Source organism: Trachinotus anak, unplaced genomic scaffold (assembly GCF_046630095.1).
Source record: "Trachinotus anak isolate AG129_WGS33_773 ecotype Australia unplaced genomic scaffold, CSIRO_AGI_Tana_v1 ptg000028l, whole genome shotgun sequence".
NCBI lineage: Eukaryota > Metazoa > Chordata > Actinopteri > Carangiformes > Carangidae > Trachinotus > Trachinotus anak.
The window spans coordinates 4,642,644-4,669,258 of NW_027273879.1; the positions used below are offsets into that span (position 1 = coordinate 4,642,644).

General features: G+C 43.2%; 1 protein-coding gene across 1 annotated transcript in view; it reads left to right on the forward strand.

Annotated features, from left to right (window-relative positions):
- Positions 1-26,615, forward strand: part of LOC139611618 (collagen alpha-1(XXVII) chain A-like) — a 70,320-nt gene that overhangs the window by 4,622 nt on the left and 39,083 nt on the right. The window contains exons 2-7 of the mRNA XM_071466435.1: positions 372-442; positions 6,348-7,858; positions 11,467-11,520; positions 17,776-17,829; positions 20,308-20,361; positions 20,507-20,560. Coding sequence (XP_071322536.1) covers positions 372-442; positions 6,348-7,858; positions 11,467-11,520; positions 17,776-17,829; positions 20,308-20,361; positions 20,507-20,560 — 1,798 coding nt within the window. The remainder of the gene's footprint in view (positions 1-371; positions 443-6,347; positions 7,859-11,466; positions 11,521-17,775; positions 17,830-20,307; positions 20,362-20,506; positions 20,561-26,615) is intronic.

The following is a 26,615-nucleotide window of genomic DNA, read 5'->3' on the forward strand; positions in this document are numbered from 1 at the left end:
CCTGGCTTATTGGTCTGTTTGACCACCTGTACAAAAATTTATTTATAATCAACTCCTCAACATTTACAACTGCAATCTTGACAATTAAAGCCCTTAATTAATGGCTTATTTTTATTTATGGGTTATAAGAAAGTGAGAAACCCATGAAAAACGTTTAACAACCTGGCAACCCGAAATTTGTTTATAAAGCATTTGTGGTAATTTGATTAATTATTTAAATGATGTATGAAAACTTATAAACAGTTTTATAAAGCGTGCTTTATTAGAAAATGATACCAAATTATTTAAAGAGTTAAACATGAGTAATTGCATGATTCAGTGCTGAGTGACTGCTGCCTGTTTTTCTAACCACCTCTCCTCTCTTCCCACAGGAGAGCCTTATTGCTCTGTACCGTTTTATATTGTACTTGTTACCTGGGACTTACACAAGTACACTCTGAAGGTAAGACATGGCGTCCACTCGCCTCCACTCCGTCACTTCACTCTCTCACCTTTTTTCCTCTGAAAAACTGAGGAGTTTACCAGTGGAAAAAACTGTAAAAACGATTGGAGCACTGGGGGAGATTTTGGCGTTATTCTTTGCCTGTTTGGTCATTGCCCAAGCACGTAAACACACTGCTCTGAGAATTGGGCCAACCGTTGTCATGACAACATGTGTTGAGTAAGCTAAGTTGAGTGAGCAAGGGAGCGATCAGATCATAGATTCAAAGCCCCTACAGATAATTCCCCTGTCTCACTCCCTTTGATTTATAGTGTTTAGTAGATGGTAGAGGTCACTGTTCGAGACACAAGATAAACCACTTCAAATACACAACAACTACTGCTGAAGTTCTTTTCGGCAATTTACTTATCTAATCTCTAATCTTATCTAATCAACTTAAAGTGACTACAGTCAGTATTTTTATCATTGTAACAATGGTTACTGTTTATCCGTCTGTTTTGGTTCACTCTCACCGCTCTCATAGGTCTGTTTTCTGCTGCAGCAGGAAGCTCTTCTCAGTTCAGAAGCCTTTATAAACCCACTGTGCACTTCTAGCTCAGCAACAAGTGCAGGCAGACACAGTCAGTGACTGGCTGGTGAACATGGTTGAGCATTTAGCAGCTAAAGAGCCAGGTTTTTACCGCAGGAGGTGGTAGAGACCAAAACGGAGCTAAAAGAGAGATAAGACTGGACTTAACATTCATCAGGTGTCCAAAAACACAACTCCGAATGAATGATAACGTTGCTCTGTAACTGCTGCAAGTGTAGTGGTGGAAGTTCATGTCATATCAACTTAAAATCTGATTATATGTCAGGGTTGTGGTCACAATTTTTTTTTCCGACTACACTGAGTGTGTTGCAGGCAGCTTGTCAGCCTCTGCGACCATTTTTGTGAGATATTACTTTTTACTTGACAGGGTGGGTAAGATCTTTTTTTTTTGGGGCAGCTGGTGAACATTTCAGCTACTTTCTGTACCACTTGGTGGTTTCCCCTGATGAAAAGTTACAGTTACAGTCCAGTGAATTGGCCCCTTCTCCTCTCTAGTTATTATGATTGAGACTGACAGGCCACAGAATTGAATAGGCCCAACACACAGTGACTGAAAATTGATTGCAGACAAAAACCAAATGTCATTTCAGTTAATTACTACGAGTCTGAAACCTTTTTTTACACTTCCAATTATTGTTCGGTTACAAAGTCAAAGCTCTGTGATAAGCCATGTAAAAGCTTACATGTGTTATTTTAAGTGATGACTTATTACATTTTCTACCCCACCCCACCCCATCCCACTTCAGACTTTAAAAACTATGTAAGTATACAAACAAATCCCTTTCCTAAATGGTAATTAAAAAAAAAAAAACTGGGGCTACTCTTATGACGAACGAGCTGGTTTCAGGCTCTGATTGAGCTACTCGGCACCAGTCAAAACGGGTAATGATGTCTATGGCTGATATCACTGTTTCAAAGAGGCTGAACTCACAGCTGCACTCTCTCTAAAGAGGAGAGCCATGTGAATGAGGACATGCATCTCCAAACCCACTGCAGCTGTGGATTCAAATGGCCCCGTTATGGCGGTTGTCTCTGCAGTGATAAACTCTGCAGACAACTGAACGATGAGATGCTGCATGAGCAGGAATGTCCATTGTCAGTGGTGCAAATACTGATGATGAAGAACGTCACTTCCGCTCCTTTTCTCAAACGGCATAGATCAAATGGCCCCGTTATGGCGGTTGTCTCTGCAGTGATAAACTCTGCAGACAACTGAACGATGAGATGCTGCATGAGCAGGAATGTCCATTGTCAGTGGTGCAAATACTGATGATGAAGAACGTCACTTCCGCTCCTTTTCTCAAACGGCATAGATCTTAGGGTTCTCACAGAGGCATAGCGGATTAGGGAGTGTGATTTTGCAGATTCTGAATCAGTAGCTCCTCAAACTGCCACCACTACAGTGCACAGGTGGGATCAGGCAACAGGCAAGGCCAGTGCAAAGCTGCATTTTATGGAGGAAAAAACTCCTTCTGATCACCTTGTTAAGAAGCAGTGTATTCCATAGGATCACCCTCAGGGGCCATTGGCAGCTAATGTCGGCTGATTTATCAGTTGGACTGTTTCATTCCAACGAGGGACCTTTGTTGCATGTCATACTTCTCTTTCACCTTATCTCCATGCTCTCTATACTGTCAAATATCAAAAATGTAAAGTTGCACACCATATTACCGCAATGTACCTGGTTTTATTCTGGCCCTCTACATCTTTCCCTATATTTTCAGTGTTTATCTCTTCCCAAGTAAAGGCAAAATGCCAGAAAATGAGTCTAGTGAAAAAAGCCTTGATTTTCCGTTTTCATAAATTTGCAGGACAGTTTTCATTTTGACAAGTGTTGACTCCAACTGATGTTGTGGGAATACACAATGTATTGCTGTGGGGATGATTTTTCCATTAAGAAATATCATAAATGGCTCAATGTAGACTAGTGTTAGCCAGACAAAGAGAGGTCATTTGAGAGTGTTTGAATGAATCAGTGACTTCATCCTCTACAAGGATTAACATTTCAGAGTGAAGAGCCTTGGATATTCTCTCTGTCCTAGTTGAGTGACTTGGCACAGAGCAAGGATATGAACTCCAGCCTTGTGTTAAACACAAGTCTGTGTGTGTGTGTGTGTGTGTGTGTGTGTTCACATCCATACAGTGTGTTGTATATCTAAAACCATGTGGTTCATGTGTGCCCCAGTAATAGTGCAAGTGGTATTTAAATAAAGACATTTGGAGACTGGGGCCTATATGTGCAGAACAGATACATGTAATGCACCCCCTGCCTCACTGCCAAGTCCCGTTGTCCTTTACTGCAGAAGAGACCACACAGAGAGGAGAATTCACTGTGTGGATGGGTACACACTAAACCCCATGTAGCTCTTGTTTCATCAGACTATTTTATAAAGCCCTAATGTTTTGAAGCAAGGGAAAGTCTTACAGCCCTATAGTGCATGGAAAGACCATAAAGAAATGGCTATGTAAGAGTCATGCCTACATTTGGATCAATTTTCAAAGTGCAAAAAATTATTGTTTTAGATGTATGCTGTATAATCTTGTATAAAACCAGATTTAACATTTGTTAAAACTTGTTGTGTATTAGAAGCAGTCAGTATTTCCAGTCTGGATAGATCAGTTTTTGTTTGACATGATACATGTGAGAGCGGTTTCTGCAAAACACATCTGAGTTCTGAGCTGCTTCCTCCCTCAGGTCTAATTCCTCGATAAGTACCACAGCTAGCAGGGATCAGATTCCTGCTCAAAACATTTTTAAACAACTTTCCATGCAATTACATATTTCCAAAGCCTGATGCCCTGACAGTGGTCTAATGAAGCAAGTGCTGTACCATAGAAAGACAAGCATCTCATTGAAGCAACTGTTAGGACGTCCCATCATCTTTCCCGCTTCCTGTCATCTCATCAACATTGCTTGTCTACTTTTCTATCTTTACATAAGCGGGGCTTCTATACACACATCCCAATTAGACAAGGTCCAGTGACCACAGGTCAAAGTGAGCCCGTAGACAATAAAGATGGTGAGGGGCCTAGATCTGAGATCACAGGTCATACAGAGAAGCGTTGGGACCACTGAGACTGAAACACTGAACAGAGAGTCAAAGTTGGCTGAAAGGCTGGAAACTGCATTCTGCCTCCAGACAGTGCGATGCTGTACTGACTTGTGGTTACTGCGGTCATGTTCTGAATGTTCAGACTGACGCTATTGATGAAAAGGACAGAGAGGAGAAAGGAAGAGGGGAGGTTGTCTGATGATGCCGATGTCCTTCGGTTCATTAAGCTCCTATAGCCTTAAAACAAAGAGGCCATGCCTTGATATCAGTGAAGCAAATACTTCCAGCACATATACTTTAACATACTTTAACAAGCACTCAGTTGTGCTAATTGGTGTGGAAGTAATATAATTTTGCCAGAAAATATACATTTAGAGTCTGAACTCTGCCCCGTGTGCCTCAAAATTCACAAACACACATTTGGTTTACACAGTAACGATTTCTGTTGGCCTCACAGGGGAGTGTGTTGGCCAGAAGCAGATTAGGTCCTTTAGCCTGATATTGCGTTCCTGGTACTGGCTGCTTTGGCCTTCACAATCACCTCTACCAACCATCCTGTTTCCAACAGCACCGGGTGAAGTCCAGTGACACAGTCTTGTCTTGCTCCATATCTCACATGACCACAGCTAGTTATTGGATATAGTTTATTTTTGACACTCAGTGTCAAATAAAAATTCAGCTAAAGTTTATAAGGACTCAATTAGCCTCCTCATAAAGTACAACCTGACAGAACAAAACCCAATTCACCAACCAAAGAGAGGAAGCAAAAAGTAGGTAAAGATCATACATTTGGAACCACAGTACTTTCGTTTGGCTTTGAAACTTTAAATTAGTTGCTGTTGCCCTGTGGAGCTGTTAAAATGTGGCCACATTAGACTTAAATTTTAATGTGAGGAGTTTGCAGGGGTGCATAGCAATAAACATGCTATAGGGTTGGAGCCATTTGTTGTGTGCGTACTTAAAGCTGTTTTATGCTTCATACAATCAAAATTATGCCACAAGAGAAGCATGAGTCTGCAATCCGCTGACATTTGAAACAAAATCCACCACACAACCTCTACTGCAGAGAGCATAAACCAACCAGCCAAGGTCACTCCACACTCCCTAGTTTGATGTATGTCAGAACTTACACATGGTCATTTATTTTGGCCTAAAGCTGCAGTAGTTAGCCTACAGAAGCAGTTTGGCGGCCTAGAAACCCAGTGAGTTTATTATTCTTTGTATGTCATTTTTTGTTTAACTTTTTTGTCCCCATCTCTTCACCCTGCAGCATTTGAACTACATTTCTATGTCAACTACTGTTCTTTGTTGGCTGAAAGACGAGTCTGACATAACATAAGGCTATGATGCTGCCATACTTGTGTGTGATGGCAAAACATAAATTGGGTCTATTTCATTAATGGGAAGTTCTTGTAAAATTGGCATGTAGGCCAACGTGTTCAATCCAGCCACCACTGGCAAAGATAGATAAAATATTTTGCTGAGGCCCAGTTGTTTCAGGACAGGCAAATTCTCACAATGAGTCCAGAGTGTCTTGTTAATAATTGTAAGATGTTTAACAGTTTCCTTCAGCATGATTGCTATCCTTCCTGTTGACGTGTGTGAGTAATTGTTGCTCAAGGGTCCGCGTTTTTAAGTGTTACCACATAAACAAAACTGGCATTAATTCTGTCCATCCTGGCACAAATAATCGTAAAAGTTTCAGTCCAGATGTGTCAATATAAAACAAATTGCTCTGCTGTGCCCTTGCAATTGATTTTTGCAGTTGATGTTTGAATTCTTTTAATACTAAACTTCCCCCTTGTGGAGGTAGGCCACTGATCCCTGACTTTGCAGTTCGAATCCCCGAACCAAGGTTGCGTGAGGAAGGGCATCTGGCATAAAAACACCTGGGCCAAATCACATATGCTAAAATGACAAATGACAACAACTAAACTTCCCCTTCACATTTATGTATGTTACCATTTTTCTTTTTGCTGGAGGAAAATACAAGGGCCAGATAATGTTTTTTCAGGTCGCTAATTATTGTGGAAAATGTTGCCACCCCTGTATAAGGAGGTTACAGAACATATAAGACGGGCTTACTCTATAATGAATTAGATGAAATGTAAATCGAATGACCAAAGGGCAATGAAACAGAGGTGATCAGAAGAAAAATGTAAAGTCGTAAACTTGAAATAAATCTTTTCGTCCACTGATGTGTAAACAATTCTGTCATAATAAGTTGCACCTTGCACCTAATATCACTCTTCCTTCTCTCCAGATGTGGACATCCTCCAAAAGTTGGGGCTTAAGGGAGAGAAGCCGTCACGCTCGGTGCCAGCAGGGGTCATTCCATTCAGATCAGGGATCATCCTCAACCAGCGGGCGCAGATCGAAGCTCCATTCCGTTCAGTCTTCCCAGGAACCATCTGGCCCAACCTGGCACTGGTCCTGAGTGTGCGCTCACACCGTGTCAACAGTGCTTTCCTCTTCACCCTGCTCTCAGGCCGCAAGAAACTGCTTCTTGGTCTGCAGCTTGTACCGGGCAATCTGGTCCTTCACACGGGACAAAACACCTCAGTGGCACTGCCCTATGAGCCCCATGATGGTCAGTGGCACCAGCTGGCGATTGGAATTAATGGACAGAGAGTGACTCTATATGCCTCCTGCGGAGAGCAGAGTGTTCATGCAGACTTTGGGTGGGATAGTGAGGAGGGACTGGCTCCAGAGCTCCAGGGCTCCTTCCTGCTGGGGCGGACAAGCCAGCAGCAAGCCTCAGCACACTTTGAAGGAGCCATCTGCCAATTTGACCTGGTCCCTTCTGCACAGGCAGCTCACAACTACTGCAGGTACATTAAGAAACAGTGCAGGGAAGCTGACACATACAGGCCTAACCTTCCTCCCTTACTGCCAATCCTACCACGAGAAACAAACATCACAGCTACCGCTGCTACCCCTAAACGTGGTGGCCCAGAAACGGCCAGGAAGCTCACGGGGCTGAGCCTTGCCAAGAGTGTTGCCGCTGCTGCTTCAGCTGTCAGATATGTGGCCCAAACAATGAAGCCCAAACCTGGGGCCATTCCTACACCCCTGCTGGGAACTGTGATGCCAGTCACAGTCCAGCTTGGTTTGGCCTCCCCACCTCTGAAGGCCAGGACCGAAACTGTCACAGCACCACTCAGGACAAGAGTACCCCCCACAAAACCACCAACCCCAAGACCTTCCACATCTAAAGCTTCAAATCAGAAACCCTCCAAACCCACTCCCCCAAAGCCCACTCCTAACAACAGCCCCAAAAAGACAACTGCAAGAACAGACAACAAGAAAAAACCTACTATTCCAGCCACTACCAGCACCAAACCCTCCAAGACAAAACCTGACTATGCCTTATCAGACCAAGATGCAGTCCCAAAGAAACCACAACCCACCACAGCCAAGAAAACATCTCCCAATCCTAAAGTTACAACATCCAAAGCCACTCCATCTAAACCCAAAACAAATTCTGTTAAAGTTGTCCCTTCTAAACCAACAATATCCAAAGTCAGTCCCGCAAAATCAACAATCTCCAAAACTACAATTGCTAAAACCTCCAAGCCCGTCTCCAGACAGGTCACCAAGCCAACAAAGCAAGTCAAAACAACCAAGGCTCCAGTCACGCCACCACCTACCAGACCTTCATACAACACAGTAACACCACCTGCCACTGATGGCTTCCAGAGCTGGGAGGTGCCACCTACTCAGTTCTCCCTGCTGGCTGGACCTAGAGGACAGAAAGGAGATGCAGGCCCATCGGTAAGAACCTCTAGTCTGTTGTGTTGGTCATATTAGAGTGTCTGTGTGAGTGTGACACGAAACAAGGCAAATTGATTAAATTACAGCAGAAGCATATATGTGCTTGAGCACTGTATTTTGACATGGACTGAGGTCTAGTTAACACTACATGCATTAAGGATATAAAGTGCCTGGTGGACCTGTGGGGAACACAGAAGCATAGCAATATAAAATAGGCCAAGTCAATAGATGAATTAAAAAAGCAGGAATACTAAAGAACATTATGAATCATTTATAAAAGTGACAAGGTGCCAGAGTAAAACAGCTGCATTGACATAATATGGTCTCATTTTGGCTCTGGCCAGTTGCCTGTCTGGAGCATTTTGTACTAGCTGAAGGCGAGTACACACATATAGATATTTCAGGTGAGCCCAAAATCATCTTGATTTTGCAGCAATAAAAATTCTGCAAACCTTTGATGAGCAGGAAACATGAAGACTGCATCTTAGCCGGCCTTGTACAGGTAGTTGTGGGTGGTCAATTTGATGGTTTACGTTAGCAAAGAGGTGAAAGTGAGTGAAGTGTTTCCATTAGAGTTCTGGTCTTTGTCACAATTGGAAGACCAGGTTTGACTCTAGTGCTCTGGGGCTAGAAATTAGAGACCACAGAGATATGTAGGTTAATGTGGCACTATTTCCTTTCCCACACAGGTTAGAAATCTTGCTTTACTCCCTTTTTTCCTTCTTCCTCTGTGCACCAGAACCCTGAAGGCTGGGTGTGACGTGTCAGGTCTGACGCCTTGCCGTCTCTGCACCAGATTCCTCTGAGGGCTAGTGGAGGTCACATGGGCCTCTTTCAAAGCTGGGTCAAGGGTCAAAGTAGTCAGTAAACACCATCATTCAGCTTCCTAGTGCAGGCACAAAGGTAGGCTTGGCCTAAAGTACATCACAGGAAGTGGGAACATTGAAGCAGGCAGGTCCATTTTCACCTTTTCCATAGGTTTCAGTTCACGCTTGGCATCAGAGCAGATCAGTTCATCTCAGTTGCATCTTGACTGACCACAAGATCAAATTTAGCTTCCCTGATCATTGATGATTTTATTGGCTTGGCCACAGAGCAGTTACATACAGTTTTTTAGTTTCGACAAACTGCTTGGGTTTTACCTTGGTGTAAGTTCTACATAACTGCCTATACAGTTTTTTTCAATGTCTGCTCAGCATGTTTTGGCTGAGTATGTGCTTGTGTTGAAAGCTCCTCTTGTGATTGAGACATTTTAGTGTGAGTAGGAGCTGTTTGATACATGTGCCTTATTCTTTGTAGTGGGCTCTAATTTGCCACTGTGCAGTGTGCGGCATGTCTAGTGTTAGTGTACTCTAAAGCCAAAAAATACAAATATATGGTAGGTTAAACCAATCTGAGAGCAATGCTTTCAACACAGAACCGTGCCTAAACATCCAACTATATGAAACTCAAATTTGTCAGAACTGAAATTGTAGCATGTGGCCCAGGCATGGCCCAGGAGTACGCAGAATCTGTGTACATGTTGTAGGCTTTTTATGTGCGTCAAAATGTGTGTTTGTGTGTTTGTGTGTTTTTTCCCAACTTAAATGCAGTCCTAGGACAGGGTAGCATATGTTAGACTGGATGGATTATTTATTGTGAGCATGTGTGTGTGTGTGTGTGTGTGTGTGTGTGTGTGTGTGTGTGTGTGTGTGTGTGTGTGTTGCCATGTAGTGCTCTGGGAGATCCCAGATGAACCCAGTCACGCTTCCTTTTCATCATAGTCTGGATTTCATAATTACAATGCCATGTGTATACTGTCTCTCACTCCTCACAGCACAGTCTTGAACACACATGCTATCTTACACACACACACATACACACACACACAACAAATGTGAAAGTAGGACTCCAGTGAAAAGCAGTACATTCATTGAGGTTTCGGGCACTAGCTTTGTCATTCATCACTCTTGCTGCCTAACGCATTAAAGAGTTTTCTACTGAGAGCCACAGTAGAAATGTGTTTTGGACTCGTGTTTTCACTGTGCTGAAGCTGCACTCTGGATGCCAACAGAAACATCCAGCGCAGGCACAGATATGGCAGAGTTCCGCACCTGAAGCACGTTTGGCTCCTCACTGCTGCTTAAAAAATGACTTTCTGTTCCAGTGCTAACCTGAATGTATTTATATGTTCTGAGTTTTTGTGTGACAGCTGAAAGTGAGCATTGGAGTTTTGATTTGATTTTGAATTTTAATTGAATCTGTGCTGGCTGTGAGTTTAAATTTAATTTAAACCTTAACTGGTCCATTTCTTGCATATCCAGGCCTCTGTATTCAGTTGAATTCTACCTGCAAGCTGCCTGAACTTCAATTTTGAAGAGATTTGAAATAGTTTAATTTGAAATTATGGAAATAAATTATCAAAAGGGAGTTTGTGAATTTGTGCTCTGTGTTCCAGTGGTTTTGAATCATTTTTTTAATGAAAGTAAAATAAGCAAATTTAAACTCTGAAATAATTGCCGTCACAGATTACAGCAAAACTTTGAATGCTTAATTCACATTCAGATGCCAGGTGGCACAAATCATGAGAGCAGTCCACAAACAAATTCTCTATGCTAAAGATAGACAGGTGCAAAGAGGAAAAGACAGCAGGAATAAACAAACAAACAAGTGTAAGGAAGGAGAGACAAACCAGGGGGTGGACGTGTGAAGACGGACAGGGGTGTGTGTCGATGTTGACAGGTCTTTTGGCAACCACTGAGCACACCACCTGTAACAATAGGGGTGGTCTCAACCATGGAGGTCGTCCTGGAAGACATGGTGGGGGGCCAATTATAATCATCAGAGCAATATGTACCAGATTGCAGACAGACATGCAGATAGCAGCCATGACTATAGTGACCTTTAGACTTAGGCTGTGTGTGTATGAGGGGGTTGGTATTGTTTTGAAGTTGTTTTTGAAGTCGTGTTTTGTCTCTTAAAGTTCACAGCCTTGTGAAAATTGAGATGAGGGAACTACGGAAAGGGCACAACATTCACACGTCAGTAACTGCGCTTTATAGTAGAAGCTGCTGCTTTTTTACTACATCCTCGTATCTGTGTTATCTCAGGCATTGAATTTAACGGTGTTATAAATAGATACTGTAATGCATTGTACAGTGAACAGAAAAATGCAATATTGAGGCGTTAACCCACATTTACATCAGGATCCAGAGCCCTGCAGGTAGCTCTTAGTTAGCCGCAACAGCCACAGGCACTCTGTTTTTCCTCACTTCTCCTTTGCCTCTTTTTTGATTAAAAGAAAACGAATGAGCACAAGGTTGATAGAACCACACAGGGGCATTGAGTGGCGCAGGAAATGACCTGTTATTTCTAGGGTTTCGACGGTTTCCTGCCACACAGCCTCAGAACTTCCTGATGGATAAGGCTGAACTCTCATCACCTTGAGATGGAGTTACTTCAGAGGGAAAAGGTGTCACTTTTTACCCTGCAGCCTGTCTGTGGAAACAAAGAAGTCTCAAAGACCCCATGATTTTGAGTATGATAAAAGGAGATTGCTGGGGTGTAGAATAAGATCATCTGTATGGTATATGTCAGTATGCAACACTGACTGAATGCTCTCTCTCCAGGGACTGCCAGGACCTCCGGGGAAGCCAGGCCAGCCAGGCAAGAGGGGTCCTCGGGTAAGTTTCCTCGTTTGCCCTCAAACACCTCCAGCAACATCAAACACACTTCCATTTCCAACCTCTAGAGATAATTTAGCCAAGTTTTTTTTATTTTTTTAATGCCACTATGCAAATATGTGTGTCTTTATTTAGGTTTATTGTGGGTGTCTGTGTGTGTGTGTGTGTGTATGTGTGTGTTTGTTTGTGTTTTTGCTACTGCTGCTGACGTACATGTTGACCGAAAGCTCAAACACAAACAGTCGGTAATAACCCCCTTGGCAGAGCAGTGACTCAGGAAAACAGAAGGACAAGGACAGAGAGGACAGTATCTATGTGTTCCAGCCTCCAAGGCAAAGTCCTGGACCGTTTTCTGTCGTTACAATAATAACCTGCCAAAGCCAGGCTCCCACATCACTTTAAATCCCTCCCATCACCCAGCTGACACACACACACACACACACACACACACACACACTCTGTCTCTCTCTCTCTCACACACACTCACACACAGAGTTTTCCTATGCAGGGAGATTGACCATATTCAGCACGGGGCTGTGAGTGCTGACCTCCCACCCCTAAGCATAAACAGGAAAGCTCCTATAAAGACGGCCTTTCAAAAGGCTGCCTGTGCCACAGGATGCCTAATAAAAGCACTGTAAACAGACAGGGAACACATGGCTCCACTGGACTTTCTTCTCCTCGCTGAGCTGCTGCAGCAGGCTGCACCGACACTTCATAGGAATCCCATTCTGGCCTAATGAAAGGCCTCTTTCTCCAAAGCAGTTAAATAGATATAGTCCCATTCTTGGGTCTTCTGTCAGGAATTCTCCTTCACTTCCTCACTGTGGCTCTAGATTTGGCGACACCTGTGAGTCAGTCCGTCACTTTGGTCCGGGCTGAAATATCTCATCGGTTATCAGATGCATTGCCATGAAATTTGGTACAGTTATCCATGCTGGCCTGACGGTGAATCCTAATAACTTTAATGATCCCCTGACTTTTTACTCAAACACCACCATGAGGTAGACATGTGTGGTGGGTGGCGTGAAATGTCTCAAGTTTGCGGTGAAATCTGGTCCACACATTCATGTTCCCCTGAAGATGCATTTTAATAACTTGGATCTGTCAACTTTGATCCTTTAACTTTTTCTCTAGCAACATCATCAGGGTTAAATCTTCGGATCAAAATTTTATGTCCAAATACCTGTAAAACGAATGCATCCCATCAGCCTCGGCTGACATTAGCATTTAGCCCAAAGCACGGCTGCACCCACAGGCTCAGAGTTGCTAGCATGGCTGTAAACTCTTAGTCCTGTTTATGATATATATATATATATATATATATTACAGACTACAGAAGCCTCTTGCTCCTTTTATAGTGTTAATTACTAAACAAACTCCACAAACAAGCTTCTCAGTCAGTTCAGACAATAGAATTAAATCTAAATTATTGAAGCTTTTATTCCATGTCTGCACTGTGCATACACACTATCTATATTTGGACAAATTTGCTTGTGTCTTTTTACGTGTGTTATTTTCTTAATTATTCCTGTGTGTGTCCGCCTGTGCCTAAAAGACTCTTAAGCTAAAGTCTCTGTGATCCCCACCACTATAGATGTATAAGGAGGCCTTTGTCTGGCTCTAATTAAAGCTATTTAAGCCCCGGCAGCACCTCCCATCGCGTCACTGGTAGCAGTTCTCCAGCATCAGTCCTGCTGGATTTCGTACGATCCAAATCAAACTTACCTGGAATAAAACTTAAACTGGGCGTAAAAGTCTAAGCACAGGGGTGAGTGAGCTTGGTCAAGCCAAATGTTATTAAAGTATGATTCTGAGTGGAGCTATTTTGTATAACAGAAACACTAGCTTTTCTCAAAATATACCCCGTATTTAACTCGAGTCTTTTAAGAACAATTTCTCTATTCAGGACTATCAAGCAATGAATCAGTATAATGAATGATTCTGGTAATTTCTCTACAAATTAAGAGAAAGAAAAACAGCTGCCACAAAATAGTTAAAACATTAAATATGCACTGCCGCACGCATCGCACGATCTCTTCCGCTTTGGATGGAGCCTGCACAGGTTGGGGCATAGAATTATGACTCTGAGTTCACCTTGGTAAAGCTTCCACGTTTGTGTCAAACCTCATTCTTCAGCAGTATGTATTGACCAATCACCTCATACTGATTTACATCCTGATGGCAGAGACATGGCCTTTGTGAGCCCCAGCAAACCAGCTGTTGAACTGCCTGTGGCATTGTCAGTGGAAGTGGTTGGTTTGCGAAGTGCAAACAATGAAAACAAGCCTCTTCAATAAAAAAGCACTTGTAAAGGCCATTGATTTTGATGCCGCCTTAACGGGGGTCACTCGCAAACACGCCACCAGTGTCTGACTCTGACCTCACACTCAGTGAGTTTAACACACACACACACACACAAGTACACATCACCACTCACACAGCGATGTACACGTCAATCCCACGGCGTGTAGCACATATGTGGCTGTGTTTATGACCTGCCTATATAAAGAGTGAGACAGATTATGGAGCTTTCCTGTAAACAACAGCATTTATCAAGTTTAATAGCTGCTGCCATGTCTGTCTGTGTCTGTGTATGTGTGTGTGTGTGTGTGCAAACACTGAGACAGATATTCACATATCTACACACTTGCAAACATGCTCTCACAGACACATGTTGTCCCAACTGTGTGGTGATGGTGTGGTTTCAATTTGGGAAAAGAAATTCTCTTCGATTTCCGTTATAATTAACTCCACACCTGAACTCATGCTGCACGTCACTAAGCCTGCAGCCTTAGTGACGTGGTTGATTTGATCGTAAGCATCTTCTTCTATGTGAAAAACTAAATTCCAGCCGCAGGGTTTTTGCTGAGGAGAGGACAGACTCTCAGCTCTGCCAGGTTTTTTTTTTTTTTTTTTTTTTTTGCATGACCCTCTGTAGCCTTGGATTACTGGAAGTCTGTATGATGACACACAGAGCACCATTGAGCCCTCCGAGCACCACCCATGAACCCTGACCTCTGATCCCACACATATGAGTGTGAGACGCCGTCACTATGGCAACCGCTGTCGGTACAGAAGCCTCCGCTAGCCGGGCGAGCTCCTTGGAGTCTGTTTGCAGGTGTATAATGACGACGGTGGTAGAAGGGTGTGAGAGGAAACATACGGTGGATGCATCGCTGGCACACAATCCTGTATCTATCTGAGGGCTGACTGCATGTGCTCGTCTGGGCCCTGCTGGATCAAAAGGGGTCTTTGTGCTGTTGAAAAAAATCTCTGTCGCCCATCTTTCCTCATGCCTCCAGTCCAAACCTCATTCCACAATCCTTCACCTGCACGTAAACCTAACCCAGAACCCCGCATAGAAACCTGGTAACCTCTGACTACGAAGAACTTTCAAATAAGTAGAGGTGTTGAGCTCTGCTTCGGCCAGTGTGTTTGGTTGTTTTGGTAACAGCGGGCGACACATCAGCTTTTTAAGGGCCTGTCTAATCCCTAGTGTAAACTGTGTATATGGATCTCTGCTCTGGAACATTACTGTAATAGGCTCCGGGACAGTAAAAAGCACCAACCATGCTCCAGTGCACCATTTTTGTAATCCCCCTTTGGACGCTTAAATACATTTTTCAATACCAGATTTTAAATGTTTGGCGTAAAGCTAGCTGTAGTTTTCCATCATAATTTTCAAACTGGTCATGGCCATTATGAGCTGTTACTGTTATTGTTGTAAATGCCTAAATAATGCTTTAGATTACTTACTGTTTCCTTTTTCATATGTTCTGATCACTGCATGATGTATTAAACTCAAAAAACTTTGGCTCTTGAAGCAAATAAATTTAAGTGATTGGCTTTTTACCAGCACAGCTTAATTCATTTACCTTGTCTGCTTCTGTTTATATAGAAGTTTTTAATGTAATTTATGTGGCAGTGAGCTGCAAACTCTGCTCTTTTCATTCAGCGAAGGCAAGGCATGCTGTTGAGATTTTAACGAACAGTGAAATATATCCTGAATCCTTAGAGGCAAAGTTTCTACTGTGTGTGTGTGTGTGTGTGTGTGTGTGTGTGTGAGTCTGTGTGTGTACTGTATGTGACGACTGGGATCTTTAATTATGCAGACGTCCAGCAGTTTCACATGCTCTCTTGATCTGCTGTTGGTTAATCAAACATAGGCCCTCTAAAGCCCACTAAAAGGGCTTTTCTAAAATATTCTGTGTGTGGGGATGTAACCTTGGGAGTAATGTCACGCATCCAGATTTAAGATCCGTCATGTACATACATGCAGTACACAGTGTTTCTTGGCTTTAAGTTGCGCATATGGTGTGAATGTAAAATTTTAAACACAGATATTTATATACCTCAGACCAGGCAGCACGCATGTTGACCATAACATGAAACATTATGAGCTATCATCTGTTAAGATTTTGACCATTTGGTCTCGACTTAGAATGGGTATGAATTGCACAGAGCTAGCAATATTATTACCACAGGAACCACAGTAACGCCCTGCGTCGCTGTTCAGAGGTTGGTGGTTTTGCATTTGATAGCCCTCAGCTTGTGTGCACCCCACCCTGGTCTTCTCTAATTAGACACCTGTTGTGAGAGACAGGGACACGACATGGAGGCAAGAGCGCAGGACCAAATGTCGGTGCCAGCCCGTGCCTACCACTGTACTGCCCAAAGTGCGGTAAACCACAGGGTTAATTTTGAAGCATGTAATTCAAACATGTCTAGTTTGTTTAAGTTTATTTAAGGCACAACACAACAGCGTCGCTTAACACTGTCTGGGCACAGTAACTATGGAGGGAGAACGCCAGCTGCATTCGAACCGAAAATGAAAGGGGAAAGAGAGTGTGGGAGCAAAAGAGGCGAGATCTGTAAAACCTGAGAATCCTTGGAATGAAAATATCTTGTGTGTAAAACATAACAAGTTCAGATCAGGTTTGTAGAATATTTCAGATCTTATTAAAACTTTATTTTTAGCCATTAGTCTGTTTGGAAATCCTGAGTGTCCTGTGAGTCACTCGTCGGAGATAACGGGGACTTTGCGCACGCTTAGCCATGTCCTGTTCATTCATGAGAAGCTGTGAATCAGACATGACTGTCATCAAAGCGCCCTTTGACAGGAAGAGCAGTTACAGCAAAAGGCATTTATGTTGTCATGTCTGCACCCGACCAGCCTGTCTGTTTTGAACTTTGCTCAAAGGGCTTTTTTGATGAGCGGTGTATCCCAGGCCAGACTCTCTGTGTAGGATAATAGAGCGGTGCCTGTCTGGATGTTTGTAGATGTTGTTTTTTGATGCTGCAGACCAGATCACCAACATAATGGCTTCCTGATTTGTTTTGACACACCTCAGTGAAACTCGCTGACCCGGCTCTTAAAGCAGTTGTGGGTCTTTTTCCGCCCTCTCTGACTCGTTCGACCCTTGACCCAGTATAGTGGGGGCTGGTTAGGGGCCCATGGGTGCCACACCACGTGGAGGGCAGGCGTGGGGTCAGAGATCCACAGGAAAAAGTCACTCAGAGGAAGAAAAAGTAGACAGACAGACAGATGGATAGATGGATGGTGGAGACATAGCAACCCCATCATGCCTCTATCTGACGGCTGCTGTTTAAAAAAAATGGTGTAGATTCATTCTCTGGCTTCCAAAGGGTTTTCTGCTAAACCTTCCCATGGGGGCTGCTGGACAAGGCGCGATGGTTCACATTACCACTATGCTGCTACTGTAGATCTCACTTTGTTTGCTTTCAGACACAGTTGTGTTCCTTTCCTCAGCAACAGCCAATGCAGACAGAAACGCACACCAGCGGAGGAATTCAAAATGTTTTGATACAGGATGATCTGCATTACTCATTAAGGTGCTTGGTAAATGAGTGTTTGTGTGCGTGCACATGTGTGTGTGTGTGTGTGTGTGTGTGTGGGGAGGGGGGCTGAGGAGTGTGGGGCAACAAGGGGCAGGAAAACCACATCCATATGGTGCAGCAGCTCCACGGAGCCCCATTTTCCATAAGCTTCTACCCCCAACACCAACCCCAAATACCTCAGCACCCAACTCTCACACACACAAGAAAGTAGGTTAAGGTAGCATGAAGGCTGAGGTTCTCCAGACAGTCTGTGCCCCCTTCCCCTCCCTCTCTTCTCTGGTCTCATTCACAGTAGCAAAGCCACAGTCTGCATCAGCTCTATCACCATATGAAGACTGATTGAGATCTGGATCACTATTTGATTATGTTTTCCTTTTTCTGGCTTTCCCGCAGGGCCCCCCTGGTCCCCATGGAAACCCTGGCCGACCTGGTCCACCCGGGCTCAAGGTATCTCGCGCAGTCTTACTCTAAGTCATGATCACAAATGAGCCTTTCTTTTTTCACAAGAGCCCAGTAGCCATGTTAATATTTCCACATGAAGCCGTTAGCCTACAGGATTATGTACCTGCTGCTCCTGCTGATTTATAAAGAGGTTTATGACCTTATCTTGCCTCTAATATGAGTGACAGTCCTATGAGGATGTGTTACATTTTCAGTTTTTCTACATCACCTTGAATCCATAAAGTGCAACAAGAATAATGGGGTTTTATGGCTTACGAATCAGGGCCATCTAAGTTCACAGCAGTGCAGCCGCACCTGGGAGTTTGAGACGCTACAAACTCAAACAGCACAACATACTGAGGAGTTGTATCACTTTAACATGTGTGCTGCAGGGGTCAGTGTCAGGATTCCCTTTTGTATTGAAAGTTCCTGAAGGTTTTCCACATTCTTGGAGATCGGCTGGATTTAAGCTCTCTGTGTTGTCCAAATATACTCTGATGTGCGAGTATGTTTATGCACTTATATGTTGTTTCTGTGTAAACTGAAGTCTTATGTGCTGCAACCCAAGCGGGGAGAAGGGTAGTTCAACACCCGCGGAGTTGGAATGATTTAACAGAGCTCCAGGGAAAAAGACATTACAAGTCAGAAAGTGAGAACTAGCACAAATAAATCTGTCTAACTTTCAAAGTGTGAACAGGAGGTGACCGTGCACCAAACAAATACTCAACATCCCTCATCTTATTGTATGGACTGAAGTATGCCTCAGCAAACACCCTTGACCTCTGGCACTATGTGCTCAGAGTACATAGTGAGGAGGGCTACCAGTATTTAAAGTGTATTATAAAAATGCCTTACATAAATGACAGCTGTGGTCACACTGCCCACCCCATCATTAGAGGCCTGACCTCCCCGGGTCACCCAAAGGGACTGTGTTTGTCGTTGTCTCACTGATGTAATTTATATGATTCCGTCTCTTCTTGTTCTCTGTTCTTTTGAATTACATTCCTCACTTTTCCCCAAATGTCTTCACATCTTTATGGCCCCAATTCACATCAAATCACATTAAACAAAGATTATCTGTGGGTGCAGCCAGTACCTTTTACACAACAAGCTGTATGTTAATGTTCTTGGCACAATCAACAGCTTCCAATTTGGGAAAAGGAAAATTGCTTGGGGCGTCCATTGGCCTTTTGTTTAAAGCAATAGTTTGACATTTTAATAACAGGAAACGTTATCGTTAACGTTACTTATTTGCTTTCTTGCTGAGAAGTAGATGAAAAGATTGATACCAGTCTTGTGTCGATGGCAAATCTGATGCTAGGGCAGCAGTTAGCTTAGCTTAGCATAAAAAGTGGAAACAGGGGGAAACGGCTAGTTTGGCTCTGTCCAAAAGTAGTAAAATTCACCTACCAGTGCCTCTAAAGCTTACTTATTAACATGATCGATTACATTTATTTAATCTGTGCAAAAGGGTGTAAAAATTTGTGGTTTTATTTGGGGTAATGTGCCAGACTATGTCTTGGCTAGGAGCAGTGACCTCCTGGAGTCTGTAGGAACTCACCCCTCCCAGCCAACAAAGTAATAATTGAGCTTTATAGGTGCTAGTAAGTGGATTTTGTATTCGATTTTGCCAGTATTAGATTTTGCTGTTTCCCCGTTTCCAGTCTTTATGCAAAGCAAAATAAGTGCGTTTCCCAGAACTATTCCTTTAAGACACATCATAAAACCATATAAACGTCCCTGATCCAATTCTAGCTGTTGTTGTTGCGTATCATACTCCTGTCACTCCAAGGGAATCAAATAAAGTCAAAAAATACAAGAGCGTAAAAGAAACACCACTGGAGTAAAAAAAGCAGGATAGACATATTTGACGTGGCAAGCACTTGAAACCTTGCCATAGTGAATGCCTCAATGGGAATGGTACAGAACAGGCTTCTTCTACCTGGCAGGTGTGTAAAGAGAATGATGCTGAAGTGTTTGATGTCTCGGGGTCCACGACAATTTTTGCTCTTTCATCATTAATAAATGAAACAAGGCTGTAAATAGCAGGGGTCCAAGGGGAAAGAAGGAATCAGAGCTCAGTGTAATTTCCGATCCATAGCTTTGATGTGCCGAAGCCCCATTATTGTTACCTGCTGACAGTGAAGCTCGGTGTGTGTGACTGGAGGGGCACTGAGCCCACTTAATGCGCTGTGGCTTAGAAAAGCATCTGCACCAATTTTTCTATGTGAATTTATAGGTCACATAAGAACTAAATCCTCATTTTTCACCAGTTGTAGCCTCCTTGTATAGTGTATGACTTATAGAGGCAAGCTTTTGCAGCCTTAACCTTTCCCCCGTCCGTCCAACTGAAAGCTGTTGGCGAGCAAAATAATTTAGTTAATATGATTGTTAAGTCACTTGCCGTCAGAGATTGAAATCACTGAATGAGTTGGGTTATTTTCACCCATACAAAGTCCACCTTTGTGTTTTTCTCCTTGTCAGGGGAGAAAAGGAGACCCTGGCATCTCACCTGGCCCAGCACCTAAAGGCGAGAAGGTATTATATCCCTCCTTTTCATACATGCTACATTAGTTTGTAACAACGTCCTGTTTGGCAAGCTACTAGCGCATTTATGATTGCTATTTATGCAACCAGCCAATTTTGCATTATTGCCGTTTAACATTCTTGCTCTGTGTTCCAGGGAGACTCAGGGATTATTGGCCCGGTTGGACTGATTGGACAAGCAGGCCGAAAGGTAAGACTTAGCAGCTTAGGTTCCTCCAAAACGTTTTCTTTCACCAAATTCCTTCCAGTTACATAAAAATAAAAGTACTTAAATGCTGCGCCCATTTACTTATTCATGTTGTGAGTAAGCATCCTGCTGACTGCTGCAAACTTTGAATAGTGAGACTATTTGTGTGGGAAAGTTTGAATGCGTCAGTGTCACAGTTTCATAACCCTAAATTGTGTTTTTGTAGCCTATTGTTTCTGTGTTGGCACTTTTTTAATTTATTTATTTAATTTGTTTTTTTGTTTATTTTTGCATCTGTGTGTGTGTGTGTGTGACCCAATTCTCTCCATTCCTCTTCCTTCTTTTCTGCTGTGCTCACCATTTCTTCCATCTGGATCCTGCACAGAGGAGTCTTAACGTTAGCAGGAAGTCTGCCATGAGGAATGAAGGAGGAGGTTTTTGTCACCAGGATAAAGAGGATGAGGATCATGTACTCATGTGCTCATACACAAAATTGCCAGTGCTTTAGATGTTACTTAAGTAACAACTTGAGTGATTCAAGAGTACGAGGGGGAAAAAAAGTGGGACAGAGTTTCTGGTAGACAGGAGTGGGACATGGAGGCCAAGAGTAAACCCAAGAGGAAAGTTTGACTTGTGAATGTGTCCATGGTCATGATTGTGATTCCTGCGTGTTTAACATCAATTAGATGCAAACTGCTGCAGTTGCAAAGTACTGTAAAGTAGCTTGTTTGAAAAAAATAAAAAATAAAAAATGAAAACCTGAACACTAGATCTAACTAGTAATCGTGCAAGAGAGTGCTTACAAGTTAATGAGTCTAAACAGTTTTTGCCTAAATGGTCGAAATGCGCAGATAAAAGCGGTTCAAACAGTTATCTGCACATAATGGAAACAACCAATGGTTAACCATTTAATGAATGCATTAAAAGTTCATATTCAGGTGAAAAAGCTTCTGTCCCTCCAGCTGTAGCAGGTTGTAGGACAGATACATTTGAACAAACCAACCTTAACAGTAGTTAAATTGTATGAATGAATGAATAATAATAATGTTAAATAACATCCAGTTAAATCAAATGAAATTAATGCATTAGGAACGTGACAGGTGGAACTTGAGTTCGTCCGACATGGCGTTGGGGGCGCTTGTGACAAAAAAATGTACAGGACATGATTATGTGTCATGTGTGCTCCCGGGGTCTCAACTAAAATCATCTGTTTTAATTTTTCCCAAACAATCAGATGTAAACATACCTGGTGGGAAAAGAAGAACTCTTAAACTGTTCTCAGTGACACCATGTATTAAATAGAACTGAGCCATGCGCATGTTTCAAACAAAGTAGAAGAATTAGCTGAGTAATTGAATCTAGCCCGGCGACTGTATGCATTTCAGCAGAAGTGTAAAGTGCCTCTGCATGTATTCACTGTCTGCCCACAGCCGCAGTGTTCTGTAACAGAGCGTCGGAGTCTAGTTGGTCGGCTGCCACAACTTAACATATGGCTTTTGTTAGGAATCTGCTTTTCTCTGTGTGTCTCTATGTCCATTTGTACGTCTCTCTCTTTCACACACACTCAGCCAGAGTGGAAAATGAAAAGCTGGGGGAAAACATTCAAAGATTTTCGTTCTAACTACACGAGTCTTGGCTGTGACCACAAAGTTAGACAGTGACATGAGAATCGGAGCTGCAGGTGAGAGAGTACAGGTCCAAGACTGACCTCTGGTATGAGAGTAGCCACAAATGATCATGAAACGTAAGGCTGAGATCACCTTGCAGGGACGGAGGCTGAAAGTGTATACACAGGCCTACACCGAGATGAGCAGCGCAGACCTTCAGACGATTGTCTTAATAAATCCCAAGGCCACATTATAGCTGCTCATTAGGGGTCCATCAGAGTGACATCACACTTATGTCTGGAAAGTTGTTGCTATAGCAACTTCATCAACACATACACACACACTCTGACATCATGAGAGCATGCCACAGGTATTGGTCAATGAACCACAGACTTGATGACTGTAGAGGAAACTTGTTAAATTAACCACAAGGAGCGAGCTTCCTTTCTGTGCACAAACACGGAGAAGCTTATTGACCCATTTTCTTCCTGAGTTAAGACAATGTACAATAAATCCTTGTAGTTCTCAGCTGTGCTTTACACCTTTGTTTTCGATGAGTCTTTGCCTTCACGTGGCAGTACTGTGACTGAGGTGTGAGTCAGTTTCCAAACGGTGCTGTAGTAGCGCAGACTCCAAACAGGCTTTGTTCTGTTCCTCCTCCGTCAGCTCAGGTGGAAAGTCCCAGGCGTTCCCTGATGCAGGTCCGTCCACTGAGACATCAAGGCCTGGTGCAACATCAGTACAATGTTGAAAGGCGATGATTGCTTTCGTTGCAATTACATTGCAGCGGCAGGCCACCCTGAAACACCCATGTGCTGTTTCTTCCTCTTCATACCTCTCTCGCTGTTTTGACTCGCTCTCTCTCATATGCCTGGCACGTTGCTCCGAAGCTGTGGTTTAGGAAAACGGGACAACGGCAGCTTTTCCTCTGTTCTCCTCAGTATTTTTCCCTTCCACCTTCTCTGTCTCTCTCAAACACTCACCCAAATACACACACACACACACACACACACACACACACACACACAGAGGCATACATACATACTCTAAATCATCCTCAGCTTGACACTTCGACCGGGAATTCTGGAATTTGGCTCCTGGTTTTCCATGGAAAACTTTAATGGAGAAAGCAGTGGTGCTTTGAACGTGTGATAGGAGAGTGTGAATTTACACTGGCAGACAAGCCGAGCATGTTCCGCTCTGTACAACATTTGTTCTACCAAGCAGACTCTGAATGGCTTTTCAGTATGGTAGGCAGGGTCAGGGAGAGGGGACACACACACGAGGCCAAACCTCAACTACAAGGCCACATTACAAGCCACATGTCTCACCTTCCTATTTCTAAGTCTATTCCCACTGCTAGTTGATCTGCCTCTTCTCACTTCTTGTCTGTCTTTTCTACATCTGTCTTTCCCACTACCTCTGCTTTTTCTCCCTGGAAGCCAAGATATACTGTCTAGTAACACTGTAACTCAGCCCCCAGCTGCAGGGTTTTAAATACACATTCATGCAGTTTTTATACTCTGGTTTACTTTTACATCTTAAAAAGAAATGCTTGGTCTGAGGACAGTTTGTGTTTGTATTTGTTATCCTTTGTCTCAGTACCACTAGGCGTTTTGTGTGGTCTGGGCTTTGAAATATAGTGAGCCAAGGGGGAATAGATTTTCCAGATGTTTTATTTGGACATCAATTATCAATGGTCATCAAATCTAATTATATCTATATACTTAAGCTGACTTGTTCCAACACCTTTTTGTAATTAAACTAACATATTTACATTTTGAAAAAATTTGCTTGCCAAGAATTGGATGAGAAGATCTTAGTGTTACAAACAGGCAGAAAGACTAGAAGGGCAAAGAGTAAAAGTGAGCTGAATGGTCAATTAGCAGCTGAACGACCACCAACTTATCAATAAAGACTCATGTAGACTCAGTGGTTTGTTAGCATGCTACGTTTTTTGGGAAGATAGGACTGTCCTGAGACACAGTTATGACGGGTCTTCATGGAGAAGAAGTACCTACTTGTGCATGTGCGTATTCACTGCTGTATGTGTGAGGATTTCAAGCTCAACAATAGTTGACACTGTGCATAGAGAATTATTGATTTTTATTGCCTCGTTTCCACGCAGTGAAAATGTACATGTGTGTATGTAAATGCACTATAACAAGAACAGCCTATGAATACAAAAGTAGAACGTTATATTTTAATTTCCCTGCAGACGCCAGCCAGTGTAGTAATCATACTAATTTCTCTCATTTATACAGTGCGGTTTATTGTAGCATTAATCTGTCTGAGGCTTCCAGAGAAGCTCCCAAAGACCTGTTCCAAACCAAACTCTTTCCATTTAGCTCTTGCCCACTGTTCAAACTAACAAATCCACATGCTCATCAACCTTGCAATTATGGGAGGATTCAAATCAACCACAATTTCTTTGCATTTTTCGCAAGAAGTACAATAAATCATTGCCCTGCCTTCCGCCGTGCAAGTAGTGTAATAATGATGCAGCATGCAAGCAAACATGCTGCTGAAATTGCGGTTCAGAGGGGGATGAGATGAGGGATGTTTTTCCGCCGGGTAGATTTCAACCAAATTGTCCGGTTAGGTTTGTTTGTTTCGTCTGTCCATGCCAGACATCCGCATGAAGGGTTTATGTTCTGCAGTACGTGCAACACATGCATGGAGCCGGACAATTACTCTGAGCAATCGACCGGCTCCGTGCTGTAGAGTGATTTTGGAGAGAGAGAGAGAGAGAGAGAGAGAGAGGTGGAAAGATGAAAGCAGAGATTAATGAAGTGAGCGGTACATGTCCGCGACCACGACGCTGTCCAGTGGAGGCAGACAGCGGGAGACACTTATTCGTCATTTGCGGTGGGCCTGTGCTCATATGAACACCCACAAAGTTAAGTGTGCACAGAGTGGCTGGTAAGGAGTCAGAGGACTGGTATATCATTTGCAGACACAATATGTCTTTTATTTGTTTTGGCCAAAATGCGCTTAGCATTCCCCCAGGCACTCCTCAGCTTAGTGGGGTAGGATGGTGGGGTGGGGGCTTACAGGGTGCTACCGGGGAGCTGCTGTAAATGAAACACATTCTGGTGGGCTTATCTGATTGAACACACATGCTCATTAAGCGAGTGGCATTGTAAACCCAGGCGGACTGGTGGGAATGGCCGCTCTCATTAGAAAGCTCATAATGAGTGAGATAAGGCTCTGAGATGGTCTAGCTGAGGTTGGAAGGCTATGGTTAATACTCAGGACCCACAGCATGAGTGTGTGTGTGTGTCTGTGTGTCTGTGTGTGGCTAGTGGACCTCACATCACAGCTTGGGAACATAAGCCACAACACATGTTTGTACTATAAGTAAGCCATGTAATAAAGATGACTGTGTACATATATCTTTGTGTATGAACATGGATGTGTGTTTGTGTGTGTGTGTGTGTGTGTGTGTGTGTGTGTGTGTGTGTGTGTTTCTCGGCCTGCCTCTGTGCATACAGCGTATGTGCACACACATGTGCACACACATGTGTTTGCATGCCATGAGGAAGGTAGTGGAGTCACTGCATCTCCTGAAAAACTGGTTAGGGCAAGAAGTGGATGGAAAAACTGGCAAAGGATCAATACAAACAGAGGACATTCAGATTCAGACACATGTAGGTGAGTTAGACGAACACACACTATTATAACCACCCAACCGGGCATCATCATAATAGTTGAATTTACAAGTGGAAATTTTCAAAAGGTCAGGCACAGACGCCATGTGTCTCCAAGTGCATCCGTCCCTGTTCTCCTCTCCACAACACTGCTCACCAACAGGGCTCGTTTCTGCATGTGTTGCTCTGTTACTGCAGCGGCCCGTCAGCACCTGGTGACATCTCTGTTTGTTTTATGTGTATTGTGATGTATTGTCGTCCCGGCTCGGAGCGTCTCCTCCTAGTGGTCTTTTGATAATGTGCAGTTCTCCAGAGCAACACAGAGGGAACGGTGCTGAAGACGTTAACTGACGTGCAGAATTTTCTAATTATTTTAGTGACAATATTGCCAAACAAATGCATTGTTGACACAGTTGCTGTACCTGTGAAAATACTAAACATGGAGTATAATGCTGACAGTGGCAGTTTAAAGTGTTGTTATGAAGGTGTCTGCCAGTGAGAGGGGTTGTGTAACATAATAAGTAGAGGGATGCTGCGTCTTCTTCCCCTGCTGCAGGCAGATGACAGATCTGAGGGATGGTTTACAGGAACTTTGGGAGTCTTGGCTCAGTACTTCGGAGCTGTGGTTTAGGAAAACAGAACAACAGGAATCTTTCCTTTCTTTGCCCTTCTGTTTTTATTTTGTTTTTTCCTTCTTTTCTTTCCTCTCTCTCTCTCTCTCTCTCTTCAGACTGTGGCCACCTTTGATTTAGTTTTTTCGCCGCTCTTTGTTGGGGGTAAGAGTTGCTGCAGTCAGCAGAA